Raw genomic sequence first — 14,942 nt, 5'->3', positions numbered from 1 at the left:
TGTGAGGTGTGAGGTGTTTGGTGTGAGGTGTTTGGTGTGAGGTGTTTGGTGTGAGGTGTGAGGTGTTTGGTGTGAGGTGTGAGGTGTTTGGTGTTTGGTGTGAGGTGTTTGGTGTGAGGTGTGAGGTGTGAGGTGTGAGGTGTGAGGTGTTTGGTGTGAGGTGTTTGGTGTGAGGTGTTTGGTGTGAGGTGTTTGGTGTGAGGTGTTTGGTATGAGGTGTGAGGTGTTTGGTGTGAGGTGTTTGGTGTGAGGTGTTTGGTGTGAGGTGTTTGGTGTGAGGTGTTTGGTGTGAGGTGTTTGGTGTGAGGTGTGAGGTGTGAGGTGTTTGGTGTGAGGTGTTTGGTGTGAGGTGTTTGGTGTGAGGTGTGAGGTGTTTGGTGTGAGGTGTGAGGTGTTTGGTGTGAGGTGTTTGGTGTGAGGTGTTTGGTGTTTGGTGTGAGGTGTTTGGTGTGAGGTGTGAGGTGTGAGGTGTTTGGTGTGAGGTGTTTGGTGTGAGGTGTGAGGTGTGAGGTGTTTGGTGTGAGGTGTGAGGTGTTTGGTGTGAGGTGTTTGGTGTGAGGTGTGAGGTGTGAGGTGTTTGGTGTGAGGTGTTTGGTGTGAGGTGTGAGGTGTGAGGTGTGAGGTGTGAGGTGTTTGGTGTGAGGTGTGAGGTGTTTGGTGAGAGGTGTTTGGTGTGAGGTGTTTGGTGTGAGGTGTGAGGTGTTTGGTGAGAGGTGTTTGGTGTGAGGTGTGAGGTGTTTGGTGTGAGGTGTGAGGTGTTTGGTGTGAGGTGTTTGGTGTGAGGTGTGAGGTGTGAGGTGTTTGGGTGTGAGGTGTTTGGTGTGAGGTGTTTGGTGTGAGGTGTGAGGTGTTTGGTGAGAGGTGTGAGGTGTTTGGGTGTGAGGTGTTTGGTGTGAGGTGTTTGGTGTGAGGTGTTTGGTGTGAGGTGTTTGGTGTGAGGTGTTTGGTGTGAGGTGTGAGGTGTGAGGTGTGAGGTGTTTGGTGTGAGGTGTGAGGTGTGAGGTGTTTGGTGTGAGGTGTTTGGTGTGAGGTGTGAGGTGTTTGGTGTGAGGTGTTTGGTGTGAGGTGTTTGGTGTGAGGTGTTTGGTGTGAGGTGTTTGGTGTGAGGTGTGAGGTGTGAGGTGTGAGGTGTTTGGTGTGAGGTGTTTGGTGTGAGGTGTGAGGTGTTTGGTGTGAGGTGTGAGGTGTTTGGTGTGAGGTGTTGGTGTGAGGTGTTTGGTGTGAGGTGTTTGGTGTGAGGTGTGAGGTGTGAGGTGTTTGGTGTGAGGTGTGAGGTGTTTGGTGTGAGGTGTTTGGTGTGAGGTGTTTGGTGTGAGGTGTTTGGTGTGAGGTGTTTGGTGTGAGGTGTGAGGTGTGAGGTGTTTGGTGTGAGGTGTTTGGTGTGAGGTGTTTGGTGTGAGGTGTTTGGTGTTTGGTGTGAGGTGTTTGGTGTGAGGTGTTTGGTGTGAGGTGTTTGGTGTGAGGTGTTTGGTGTTTGGTGTGAGGTGTTTGGTGTGAGGTGTTTGGTGTGAGGTGTTTGGTGTGAGGTGTGAGGTGTTTGGTGTGAGGTGTTTGGTGTGAGGTGTTTGGTGTGAGGTGTTTGGTGTGAGGTGTTTGGTGTGAGGTGTGAGGTGTTTGGTGTGAGGTGTTTGGTGTGAGGTGTTTGGTGTGAGGTGTTTGGTGTGAGGTGTTTGGTGTTTGGTGTGAGGTGTTTGGTGTGAGGTGTTTGGTGTGAGGTGTTTGGTGTTTGGTGTGAGGTGTTTGGTGTGAGGTGTTGGTGTGAGGTGTGAGGTGTTGGTGTGAGGTGTTTGGTGTGAGGTGTTTGGTGTGAGGTGTTTGGTGTTTGGTGTGAGGTGTTTGGTGTGAGGTGTTTGGTGTGAGGTGTGAGGTGTTTGGTGTGAGGTGTTTGGTGTGAGGTGTTTGGTGTGAGGTGTTTGGTGTGAGGTGTGAGGTGTTTGGTGTGAGGTGTTTGGTGTGAGGTGTTTGGTGTGAGATGTTTGGTGTGAGGTGTTTGGTGTGAGGTGTTTGGTGTGAGGTGTGAGGTGTTTGGTGTGAGGTGTGAGGTGTTTGGTGTGAGGTGTGAGGTGTTTGGTGTGAGGTGTGAGGTGTGAGGTGTTTGGTGTGAGGTGTTTGGTGTGAGGTGTTTGGTGTGAGGTGTGAGGTGTGAGGTGTTTGGTGTGAGGTGTGAGGTGTTTGGTGTGAGGTGTTTGGTGTGAGGTGTGAGGTGTTTGGTGTGAGGTGTTTGGTGTGAGGTGTTTGGTGTGAGGTGTGAGGTGTTTGGTGTGAGGTGTGAGGTGTGGGTGTTTGGTGTGAGGTGTTTGGTGTGAGGTGTTTGGTGTGAGGTGTTTGGTGTGAGGTGTTGGTGTGGGTGTGGTGTGGGTGTGAGGTGTTTGGTGTGAGGTGTTTGGTGTGAGGTGTGAGGTGTGAGGTGTTTGGTGTGAGGTGTGAGGTGTTTGGTGTGAGGTGTTTGGTGTGAGGTGTGAGGTGTTTGGTGTGAGGTGTTTGGTGTGAGGTGTGAGGTGTTTGGTGTGAGGTGTGAGGTGTGAGGTGTTTGGTGTGAGGTGTTTGGTGTTTGGTGTTTGGTGTTTGGTGTGAGGTGTTTGGTGTGAGGTGTTTGGTGTTGGTGTTTGGTGTGAGGTGTTTGGTGTGAGGTGTTTGGTGTTTGGTGTGAGGTGTTTGGTGTGAGGTGTTTGGTGTGGAGGTGTTTGGTGTGAGGTGTGAGGTGTGAGGTGTTTGGTGTGAGGTGTGAGGTGTTTGGTGTGAGGTGTTTGGTGTGAGGTGTTTGGTGTGAGGTGTTTGGTGTGAGGTGTTTGGTGTGAGGTGTTTGGTGTGAGGTGTTTGGTGTGAGGTGTGAGGTGTGAGGTGTTTGGTGTGAGGTGTTTGGTGTGAGGTGTTTGGTGTGAGGTGTGAGGTGTTTGGTGTGAGGTGTTTGGTGTGAGGTGTTTGGTGTGAGGTGTTTGGTGTGAGGTGTTTGGTGTGAGGTGTTTGGTGTGAGGTGTGAGGTGTGAGGTGTGAGGTGTTTGGTGTGAGGTGTTTGGTGTGAGGTGTTTGGTGTGAGGTGTGAGGTGTGAGGTGTTTGGTGTGAGGTGTTTGGTGTGAGGTGTGAGGTGTGAGGTGTGAGGTGTTTGGTGTGAGGTGTTTGGTGTGAGGTGTTTGGTGTGAGGTGTTTGGTGTGAGGTGTTTGGTGTGAGGTGTTTGGTGTGAGGTGTTTGGTGTGAGGTGTTTGGTGTGAGGTGTTTGGTGTGAGGTGTGAGGTGTGAGGTGTTTGGTGTGAGGTGTTTGGTGTGAGGTGTGAGGTGTGAGGTGTTTGGTGTGAGGTGTTTGGTGTGAGGTGTTTGGTGTGAGGTGTGAGGTGTGAGGTGTTTGGTGTGAGGTGTTTGGTGTGAGGTGTTTGGTGTGAGGTGTGAGGTGTGAGGTGTGAGGTGTGAGGTGTTTGGTGTGAGGTGTTTGGTGTGAGGTGTGGAGGTGTGAGGTGTGAGGTGTTTGGTGTGAGGTGTTTGGTGTGAGGTGTTTGGTGTGAGGTGTGAGGTGTTTGGTGTGAGGTGTGAGGTGTTTGGTGTTTGGTGTGAGGTGTTTGGTGTGAGGTGTGAGGTGTGAGGTGTTTGGTGTGAGGTGTTTGGTGTGAGGTGTTTGGTGTGAGGTGTTTGGTGTGAGGTGTTTGGTATGAGGTGTGAGGTGTTTGGTGTGAGGTGTTTGGTGTGAGGTGTTTGGTGTGAGGTGTTTGGTGTGAGGTGTTTGGTGTGAGGTGTTTGGTGTGAGGTGTGAGGTGTGAGGTGTTTGGTGTGAGGTGTTTGGTGTGAGGTGTTTGGTGTGAGGTGTGAGGTGTTTGGTGTGAGGTGTGAGGTGTTTGGTGTGAGGTGTTTGGTGTGAGGTGTTTGGTGTTTGGTGTGAGGTGTTTGGTGTGAGGTGTGAGGTGTGAGGTGTTTGGTGTGAGGTGTTTGGTGTGAGGTGTGAGGTGTGAGGTGTTTGGTGTGAGGTGTGAGGTGTTTGGTGTGAGGTGTTTGGTGTGAGGTGTGAGGTGTGAGGTGTTTGGTGTGAGGTGTTTGGTGTGAGGTGTGAGGTGTGAGGTGTTTGGTGTGAGGTGTGAGGTGTTTGGTGTGAGGTGTGAGGTGTTTGGTGAGAGGTGTTTGGTGTGAGGTGTTTGGTGTGAGGTGTGAGGTGTTTGGTGAGAGGTGTTTGGTGTGAGGTGTGAGGTGTTTGGTGTGAGGTGTTTGGTGTGAGGTGTGAGGTGTTTGGTGTGAGGTGTTTGGTGTGAGGTGTGAGGTGTGAGGTGTTTGGTGTGAGGTGTTTGGTGTGAGGTGTTTGGTGTGAGGTGTGAGGTGTTTGGTGAGAGGTGTGAGGTGTTTGGTGTGAGGTGTTTGGTGTGAGGTGTTTGGTGTGAGGTGTTTGGTGTGAGGTGTTTGGTGTGAGGTGTTTGGTGTGAGGTGTGAGGTGTGAGGTGTTTGGTGTGAGGTGTGAGGTGTGAGGTGTTTGGTGTGAGGTGTTTGGTGTGAGGTGTGAGGTGTTTGGTGTGAGGTGTTTGGTGTGAGGTGTTTGGTGTGAGGTGTTTGGTGTGAGGTGTTTGGTGTGAGGTGTTTGGTGTGAGGTGTGAGGTGTGAGGTGTGAGGTGTTTGGTGTGAGGTGTGAGGTGTTTGGTGTGAGGTGTGAGGTGTTTGGTGTGAGGTGTTTGGTGTGAGGTGTTTGGTGTGAGGTGTTTGGTGTGAGGTGTGAGGTGTGAGGTGTTTGGTGTGAGGTGTGAGGTGTTTGGTGTGAGGTGTTTGGTGTGAGGTGTTTGGTGTGAGGTGTTTGGTGTGAGGTGTGAGGTGTGAGGTGTTTGGTGTGAGGTGTTTGGTGTGAGGTGTTTGGTGTGAGGTGTTTGGTGTTTGGTGTGAGGTGTTTGGTGTGAGGTGTTTGGTGTGAGGTGTTTGGTGTGAGGTGTGAGGTGTGAGGTGTTTGGTGTGAGGTGTGAGGTGTTTGGTGTGAGGTGTTTGGTGTGAGGTGTTTGGTGTGAGGTGTTTGGTGTTTGGTGTGAGGTGTTTGGTGTGAGGTGTTTGGTGTGAGGTGTTTGGTGTGAGGTGTTTGGTGTTTGGTGTGAGGTGTTTGGTGTGAGGTGTTTGGTGTGAGGTGTGAGGTGTTTGGTGTGAGGTGTTTGGTGTGAGGTGTTTGGTGTGAGGTGTGAGGTGTTTGGTGTGAGGTGTTTGGTGTGAGGTGTTTGGTGTGAGGTGTTTGGTGTGAGGTGTTTGGTGTGAGGTGTGAGGTGTTTGGTGTGAGGTGTTTGGTGTGAGGTGTTTGGTGTGAGGTGTTTGGTGTGTGGTGTTTGGTGTGAGGTGTTTGGTGTGAGGTGTTTGGTGTGAGGTGTTTGGTGTGAGGTGTTTGGTGTTTGGTGTGAGGTGTTTGGTGTGAGGTGTTTGGTGTGAGGTGTGAGGTGTTTGGTGTGAGGTGTTTGGTGTGAGGTGTTTGGTGTGAGGTGTTTGGTGTGAGGTGTTTGGTGTTTGGTGTGAGGTGTTTGGTGTGAGGTGTTTGGTGTGAGGTGTGAGGTGTTTGGTGTGAGGTGTTTGGTGTGAGGTGTTTGGTGTGAGGTGTTTGGTGTGAGGTGTTTGGTGTGAGGTGTTTGGTGTGTGGTGTTTGGTGTGAGGTGTTTGGTGTGAGGTGTTTGGTGTGAGGTGTTTGGTGTGAGGTGTTTGGTGTTTGGTGTGAGGTGTTTGGTGTGAGGTGTTTGGTGTGAGGTGTTTGGTGTGGGTGTTTGGTGTGAGGTGTTTGGTGTGAGGTGTTTGGTGTGAGGTGTGAGGTGTTTGGTGTGAGGTGTGAGGTGTTTGGTGTGAGGTGTGAGGTGTTTGGTGTGAGGTGTGGGTGTGAGGTGTTTGGTGTGAGGTGTGTGGTGTGAGGTGTTTGGTGTGAGGTGTGAGGTGTGAGGTGTTTGGTGTGAGGTGTGAGGTGTTTGGTGTGAGGTGTTTGGTGTGAGGTGTGAGGTGTTTGGTGTGAGGTGTTTGGTGTGAGGTGTTTGGTGTGAGGTGTTTGGTGTGAGGTGTGGGTGTTGGTGTGTGGTGTGAGGTGTGAGGTGTTGGTGTGTGGGTGTTGGTGTGAGGTGTTGGTGTGAGGTGTTGGTGGTGGGTGTGGGGTGTGGTGTTGGTGTGGGTGTGGGGTGTTGGTGTGAGGTGGTGGGTGTGGGTGTGGGTGTGGGTGTGGGTGTTTGGTGTGGGTGTTGGTGTGTGTGTTGGTGTGAGGTGTTTGGTGTTTGGTGTGAGGTGTTTGGTGTGAGGTGTTTGGTGTGAGGTGTTTGGTGTTTGGTGTGAGGTGTTTGGTGTGAGGTGTTTGGTGTGAGGTGTTTGGTGTGTGGTGTTTGGTGTTTGGTGTGAGGTGTTTGGTGTTTGGTGTTTGGTGTGAGGTGTTTGGTGTGAGGTGTTTGGTGTGAGGTGTTTGGTGTGAGGTGTTTGGTGTGAGGTGTGAGGTGTGAGGTGTTTGGTGTGAGGTGTTTGGTGTGAGGTGTGAGGTGTGAGGTGTTTGGTGTGAGGTGTTTGGTGTGAGGTGTTTGGTGTGAGGTGTTTGGTGTGAGGTGTTTGGTGTGAGGTGTTTGGTGTGAGGTGTTTGGTGTGAGGTGTTTGGTGTGAGGTGTGAGGTGTTTGGTGTGAGGTGTTTGGTGTGAGGTGTGAGGTGTGAGGTGTTTGGTGTGAGTTGTGAGGTGCTTGTCGGGGCCTCATTGCTCCCCCTTCCCTCCGTCTCCTGGTCACTGACGGTTTTTTTCTGTTCGAGGTATGTCCGTGAAAAGACGAAGACGGAGGTGAACATGCGAGTGGGGATCCACACTGGTACAGTCCTGGGCGGAGTCCTGGGTCAGAAGAACTGGCAGTACGATGTGTGGTCCACGGACGTCACACTGGCAAACAAGATGGAGGCTGGCGGCATCCCTGGGTAGGTTTGTTTAGATAGTGCAGCTCTCCCTCGGTACTGACCCTCCGACAGTGCAGCTCTCCCTCGGTACTGACCCTCCGACAGTGCAGTGCTCCCTCGGTACTGACCCTCCGACAGTGCAGCTCTCCCTCGGTACTGACCCTCCGACAGTGCAGCTCTCCCTCGGTACTGACCCTCCGACAGTGCAGTGCTCCCTCGGTACTGACCCTCCGACAGTGCAGCTCTCCCTCGGTACTGACCCTCCGACAGTGCAGTGCTCCCTCAGTACTGACCCTCCGACAGTGCAGTGCTCCCTCAGTACTGACCCTCCGACAGTGCGGCTCTCCCTCGGTACTGACCCTCCGACAGTGCAGCTCTCCCTCAGTACTGACCCTCCGACAGTGCAGTGCTCCCTCAGTACTGACCCTCCGACAGTGCAGCCCTCCCTCAGTACTGACCCTCCGATAGTGCAGCTCTCCCTCGGTACTGACCCTCCGACAGTGCAGCTCTCCCTCGGTACTGACCCTCCGACAGTGCAGCTCTCCCTCAGTACTGACCCTCCGACAGTGCAGTGCTCCCTCAGTACTGACCCTCCGACAGTGCAGCCCTCCCTCAGTACTGACCCTCCGACAGTGCAGCCCTCCCTCAGTACTGACCCTCCGATAGTGCAGCGCTCCCTCAGTACTGACCCTCCGACAGTGCAGCACTCCCCCAGTACTGACCCTCCGACAGTGCAGCACTCTCTCAGTACTGACCCTCCGACAGTGCAGTGCTCCCTCAGTACTGACCCTCCGACAGTGCGGCGCTCCCTCAGTACTGACCCTCCGACAGTGCGGCGCTCCCTCAGTACTGACCCTCCGACAGTGCAGCACTCCCCCAGTACTGACCCTCCGACAGTGCAGCACTCCCTCAGTACTGACCCTCCGACAGTGCAGCCCTCCCTCAGTACTGACCCTCCGACAGTGCAGCACTCCCCCAGTACTGACCCTCCGACAGTGCAGCACTCCCTCAGTACTGACCCTCCGACAGTGCAGCCCTCCCTCAGTACCGACCCTCCGACAGTGCAGCCCTCCCTCAGTACTGACCCTCCGACAGTGCAGCCCTCCCTCAGTACAGACCCTCCGACAGTGCAGCCCTCCCTCAGTACCGACCCTCCGACAGTGCAGCACTCCCTCAGTACTGACCCTCCGACAGTGCAGCGCTCCCTCAGTACTGACCCTCCGACAGTGCAGCTCTCCCTCAGTACTGACCCTCCGACAGTGCAGCACTCCCTCAGTACCGACCCTCCGACAGTGCAGCCCTCCCTCAGTACCGACCCTCCGACAGTGCAGCACTCCCTCAGTACTGACCCTCCGACAGTGCAGCGCTCCCTCAGTACTGACCCTCCGACAGTGCAGAGCTCCCTCAGTACTGACCCTCCGACAGTGCAGCCCTCCCTCAGTACCGACCCTCCGACAGTGCAGCGCTCCCTCAGTATTGCACGGAAACGTCAGCCTGGGATTTGTGCTCAAGTCTCAGGACTGGGATTTGAACCCACAATCTTTTGTCTCCGAGGTGAGAGTGCTGCCCCTGAGCCTTGGGTGACCCCTTCAGAGCTGGACTATCTCAACCACGGAGGGAGGGGGAGCTGACGGTAGCTGCCCTCAGCTCATGCTCACATTCCCTCCCTCCAGGGCCGAGTTTTCCTCACAGGGAGTCAGGTTGTGTCCCGGCCGATCAGCCAGCACGGTAAGAGTGACCGTGCCGAAGTGTGACCACAGCAAGGGCCAGAACGGGCCGGCTAAAGGGGAACCAGATGGCTAAAGGGGAACCAGATGAATAAAGGGGAACGGGCCGGCTAAAGGGGAACGGGCCTGTTAAAGGGGAACCAGATGGCTAAAAGGGAACGGGCCGGTTAAAGGGGAACCAGATGGCTAAAGGGGAACGGGCCGGTTAAAGGGGAACCAGATGGCTAAAAGGGAACGGGCCGGTTAAAGGGGAACCAGATGGCTAAAAGGGAACGGGCCGGTTAAAGGGGAACCAGATGGCTAAAAGGGAACGGGCCGGTTAAAGGGGAACCAGATGGCTAAAGGGGAACCAGATGAATAAAGGGGAACGGGCCGGCTAAAGGGGAACCAGATGGCTAAAGGGGAACGGGCCGGCTAAAGGGGAACGGGCCTGTTAAAGGGGAACCAGATGGCTAAAAGGGAACGGGCCGGTTAAAGGGGAACCAGATGGCTAAAGGGGAACCAGATGAATAAAGGGGAACGGGCCGGCTAAAGGGGAACCAGATGGCTAAAGGGGAACGGGCCGGCTAAAGGGGAACCAGATGGCTAAAGGGGAACGGGCCGGTTAAAGGGGAACGGGCCTGTTAAAGGGGAACCAGATGGCTAAAGAGGAACGGGCCGGCTAAAGGGGAACCAGATGGCTAAAGGGGAACGGGCCGGCTAAAGGGGAACCAGATGGTTAAAGGGGAATGGGCCGGTTAAAGGGGAACCAGATGGTTAAAGGGGTACTGGATGGTTAAAGGGGAACGGGCCGGCTAAAGGGGAACGGGCCTGTTAAAGGGGAACCAGATGGCTAAAAGGGAACGGGCCGGCTAAAGGGGAACCAGATGGCTAAAGGGGAACGGGCCGGCTAAAGGGGAACCAGATGGCTAAAGGGGAACGGGCCGGCTAAAGGGGAACCAGATGGCTAAAGGGGAACGGGCCGGCTAAAGGGGAACGGGCCTGTTAAAGGGGAACCAGATGGCTAAAAGGGAACGGGCCGGCTAAAGGGGAACCAGATGGCTAAAGGGGAACCAGATGGCTAAAGGGGAACGGGCCGGCTAAAGGGGAACCAGATGGCTAAAGGGGAACGGGCCGGTTAAAGGGGAACGGGCCTGTTAAAGGGGAACCAGATGGTTAAAGGGGAATGGGCCGGTTAAAGGGGAACCAGATGGCTAAAGGGGAACGGGCCGGCTAAAGGGGAACCAGATGGCTAAAGAGGAACGGGCCGGCTAAAGGGGAACCAGATGGCTAAAGGGGAACGGGCCGGCTAAAGGGGAACCAGATGGCTAAAGGGGAACGGGCCTGTTAAAGGGGAACCAGATGGTTAAAGGGGAATGGGCCGGTTAAAGGGGAACCAGATGGTTAAAGGGGTACTGGATGGTTAAAGGGGAACGGGCCGGTTAAAGGGGAATGGGCTGGTTAAAGGGGAACTAGATGGTTAAAGGGGAATGGGCCGGTTAAAGGGGAACCGGATGGTTAAAGGGGTACTGGATGGTTAAAGGGGAACGGGCCTGTTAAAGGAGAACCGGATGGTTAAAGGGGAATGGGCCGGTTAAAGGGGAATGGGCCAGTTAAAGGAGAACCGGATGGTTAAAGGGGAATGGGCCGGTTAAAGGGGAACGGGCTGGTTAAAGGGGAATGGGCTGGTTAAAGGGGAACTAGATGGTTAAAGGGGAATGGGCCGGTTAAAGGGGAACCGGATGCTTAAAGGGGAACCAGATTGTTAAAGGGGTACTGGATGGTTAAAGGGGAACGGGCCTGTTAAAGGGGAACCAGATGGTTAAAGGGAAATGGGCCGGTTAAAGGGGAATGGGCCAGTTAAAGGGGAATGGGCCGGTTAAAGGGGAACCGGATGCTTAAAGGGGAACCAGATTGTTAAAGGGGGACCGGATGGTTAAAGGGGAACGGGCCGGTTAAAGGGGAATGAGCCGGTTAAAGGGGAACTGGATGGTTAAAGGGGAATGAGCCGGTTAAAGGGGAACTGGATGGTTAAAGGGGAATGAGCCGGTTAAAGGGGAACGGGCCGGTTAAAGGGGAATGAGCCGGTTAAAGGGGAACCGGATGGTTAAAGGGGAACCGGATCGACTGAAGGGGAACGGACTGATTAAAGGGGAACGCACTGATTTTATCCTCTGTCCACAGGAGAGTCCACATCTCACAGATCACCTGCAACTGTTTGAATGGGGAGTTCGAGCTCGAACCAGGGGAAGGAGAAAAGAGGAATGACTATCTACGAGAGAAGGGGATAGAGACTTACCTGGTGGTGGTGCCCAAATCCACGGCTGTCAAGAATGGGATCAATGGAGTGGTGAGTACTGGGGTCAGGGGTCAGAGAGCACATGGTGGAGGGGTACCAGGACTCGGGGTCAGGGAGTGGTCCCTGATTTAACCACGATCCCCGTCCCCCCGATTTAACCGCGATCCCCGTCCCCCCGATTTAACCGCGATCCCCGTCTCCCCGATTTAACCGCGATCCCCGTCCCCCCGATTTAACCGGCGATCCCCGTCCCCCTGATTTAACCGCGATCCCCGTCCCCCTGATTTAACCGCGATCCCCGTCCCCCCGATTTAACCGGCGATCCCCGTTCCCCTAATTTAACCGGCGATCCCCGTCCCCCCGATTTAACCGGCGATCCCTGTCCCCCTGATTTAACCGGCGATCCCCGTCCCCCTGATTTAACCGGCGATCCCCGTCCCCCTGATTTAACCGGCGATCCCCGTCCCCCTGATTTAACCGGAGATCCCTGTCCCCCTGATTTAACCGGCGATCCCTGTCCCCCTGATTGAACCGGCGATCCCTGTCCCCCTGATTTAACCGGCGATCCCTGTCCCCCTGATTTAACCGGCGATCCCCGTCCCCCGATTTAACCGGCGATCCCCGTCCCCCCGATTTAACCGGCGATCCCCGTCCCCCCCGATTTAACCGGCGATCCCTGTCCCCCTGATTTAACCGGCAATCCCCGTCCCCTGATTTAACCGGCGATCCCCGTCCCCCGATTTAACCGGTGATCCCCGTCCCCCCGATTTAACCGGCGATCCCCGTCCCCCCCGATTTAACCGGCGATCCCCGTCCCCCCGATTTAACCGGCGATCCCCGTCCCCCCGATTTAACCGGCGATCCCTGTCCCCCTGATTTAACCGGCGATCCCCGTCCCCCGATTTAACCGGCGATCCCCGTCCCCCCGATTTAACCGGTGATCCCCGTCCCCCCTGATTTAACCGGCGATCCCCGTCCCCCTGATTTAACCGGTGATCCCCGTCCCCCTGATTTAACCGGCGATCCCCGTCCCCCCGATTTAACCGGCGATCCGTGTCCCCCTGATTTAACCGGCGATCCCCGTCCCCCTGATTTAACCGGCGATCCCACTCCACTGGTTTAACCGGCGATCCCGGTCCCCGTGATTTAACCGGCGATCCCCGTCCCCCCGATTTAACCGGCGATCCCCGTCCCCCTGATTTAACCGGCGATCCCTGTCCCCCTGATTTAACCGGCGATCCCCGTCCCCCCGATTTAACCGGCGATCCCCGTCCCCCTGATTTAACCGGCGATCCCCGTCCCCCCGATTTAACCGGCGATCCCCGTCCCCCTGATTTAACCGGCGATCCCTGTCCCCCTGATTTAACCGGCGATCCCCGTCCCCCCGATTTAACCGGCGATCCCCGTCCCCCTGATTTAACCGGCGATCCCCGTCCCCCCGATTTAACCGGCGATCCCTGTCCCCCTGATTTAACCGGCGAATCCTGTCCCCCTGATTTAACCGGCGATCCCCGTCCCCCCGATTTAACCGGCGATCCCTGTCCCCCTGATTTAACCGGCGATCCCCGTCCCCCTGATTTAACCGGCGATCCCACTCCACTGGTTTAACCGGCGATCCCGGTCCCCGTGATTTAACCGGCGATCCCCGTCCCCCCGATTTAACCGGCGATCCCCGTCCCCCTGATTTAACCGGCGATCCCTGTCCCCCTGATTTAACCGGCGATCCCCGTCCCCCCGATTTAACCGGCGATCCCCGTCCCCCTGATTTAACCGGCGATCCCCGTCCCCCCGATTTAACCGGCGATCCCTGTCCCCCTGATTTAACCGGCGAATCCTGTCCCCCTGATTTAACCGGCGATCCCCGTCCCCCCGATTTAACCGGCGATCCCTGTCCCCCTGATTTAACCGGCGATCCCTGTCCCCCTGATTTAACCGGCGAATCCTGTCCCCCCGATTTAACCGGCGATCCCTGTCCCCCTGATTTAACCGGCGATCCCTGTCCCCCTGATTTAACCGGCGATCCCCGTCCCCCCGATTTAACCGGCGATCCCTGTCCCCCTGATTTAACCGGCGAATCCTGTCCCCCTGATTTAACCGGCGATCCCCGTCCCCCCGATTTAACCGGCGATCCCTGTCCCCCTGATTTAACCGGCGATCCCTGTCCCCCTGATTTAACCGGCGAATCCTGTCCCCCCGATTTAACCGGCGATCCCCGTCCCCCCGATTTAACCGGCGATCCCTGTCCCCCTGATTTAACCGGCGAATCCTGTCCCCCTGATTTAACCGGCGATCCCTGTCCCCCTGATTTAACCGGCGATCCCCGTCCCCCGATTTAACCGGCGATCCCCGTCCCCCTGATTTAACCGGCGATCCCCGTCCCCCTGATTTAACCGGCGATCCCCGTCCCCCCGATTTAACCGGCGATCCCTGTCCCCCTGATTTAACCAGCGATCCCTGTCCCCCTGATTTAACCGGCGATCCCCGTCCCCCCGATTTAACCGGCGATCCCAGTCCCCCTGATTTAACCGGCGATCCCCGTCCCCCTGATTTAACCGGCGATCCCCGTCCCCCTGATTTAACCGGCGATCCCCGTCCCCCCGATTTAACCGGCGATCCCTGTCCCCCTGATTTAACCGGCGATCCCTGTCCCCCTGATTTAACCGGCGATCCCTGTCCCCCTGATTTAACCGGCGATCCCCGTCCCCCTGATTTAACCAGCGATCCCCGTCCCCCGATTTAACCGGCGATCCCCGTCCCCCCGATTTATCCGTCGATCCCCGTCCCCCCCGATTTAACCGGCGATCCCTGTCCCCCTGATTTAACCGGCGATCCCTGTCACCCTGATTTAACCGGCGATCCCCGTCCCCCGATTTAACCGGCGATCCCCGTCCCCCGATTTAACCGGCGATCCCCGTCCCCCTGATTTAACCGGCGATCCCCGTCCCCCCGATTTAACCGGCGATCCCCATCCCCCCGATTTAACCGGCGATCCCCGTCCCCCTGATTTAACCGGCGATCCCCGTCCCCCTGATTTAACCGGCGATCCCCGTCCCCCTGATTTAACCGGCGATCCCCGTCCCCCTGATTTAACCGGCGATCCCCGTCCCCCCGATTTAACCGGCGATCCCCGTCCCCCTGATTTAACCGGCGATCCCACTCCACTGATTTAACCGGCGATCCCCGTCCCCCCGATTTAACCGGCGATCCCTGTCCCCCTGATTTAACCGGCGATCCCCGTCCCCCTGATTTAACCGGCGATCCCACTCCACTGGTTTAACCGGCGATCCCGGTCCCCGTGATTTAACCGGCGATCCCCGTCCCCCCGATTTAACCGGCGATCCCCGTCCCCCTGATTTAACCGGCGATCCCTGTCCCCCTGATTTAACCGGCGATCCCCGTCCCCCCGATTTAACCGGCGATCCCCGTCCCCCTGATTTAACCGGCGATCCCCGTCCCCCCGATTTAACCGGCGATCCCTGTCCCCCTGATTTAACCGGCGAATCCTGTCCCCCTGATTTAACCGGCGATCCCTGTCCCCCTGATTTAACCGGCGATCCCCGTCCCCCGATTTAACCGGCGATCCCCGTCCCCCTGATTTAACCGGCGATCCCCGTCCCCCTGATTTAACCGGCGATCCCCGTCCCCCCGATTTAACCGGCGATCCCTGTCCCCCTGATTTAACCGGCGAATCCTGTCCCCCCGATTTAACCGGCGATCCCTGTCCCCCTGATTTAACCGGCGATCCCTGTCCCCCTGATTTAACCGGCGATCCCCGTCCCCCCGATTTAACCGGCGATCCCAGTCCCCCTGATTTAACCGGCGATCCCCGTCCCCCTGATTTAACCGGCGATCCCTGTCCCCCTGATTTAACTGGCGATCCCACTCCACTGGTTCAACCGGCGATCCCCGTCCCCCCGATTTAACCGGCGATCCCCGTCCCCCCGATTTAACCGGCGATCCCTGTCCCCCTGATTTAACCGGCGATCCCCGTCCCCCCGATTTAACCGGCGATCCCTGTCCCCCTGATTTAACCGGCGATCCCCGTCCCCCTGATTTAACCGGCGATCCCACTCCACTGGTTTAACCGGCGA

General features: G+C 56.2%; 1 protein-coding gene across 1 annotated transcript in view; it reads left to right on the top strand.

Annotated features, from left to right (window-relative positions):
- The window catches only part of adcy3a (adenylate cyclase 3a), a 135,179-nt gene that overhangs the window by 54,636 nt on the left and 65,601 nt on the right, over nt 1-14,942 (top strand). The window contains exons 6-7 of the mRNA XM_067988468.1: nt 6,709-6,867; nt 10,737-10,902. Of these exons, the coding sequence (XP_067844569.1) occupies nt 6,709-6,867; nt 10,737-10,902 (325 nt within the window). The remainder of the gene's footprint in view (nt 1-6,708; nt 6,868-10,736; nt 10,903-14,942) is intronic.

This window comes from Heptranchias perlo, chromosome 8, assembly GCF_035084215.1.
Source record: "Heptranchias perlo isolate sHepPer1 chromosome 8, sHepPer1.hap1, whole genome shotgun sequence".
Classification (NCBI taxonomy): domain Eukaryota; kingdom Metazoa; phylum Chordata; class Chondrichthyes; order Hexanchiformes; family Hexanchidae; genus Heptranchias; species Heptranchias perlo.
Note: the sequence above shows the minus strand (reverse complement) of the source record. Positions and strands in the feature narration are given on the sequence as shown.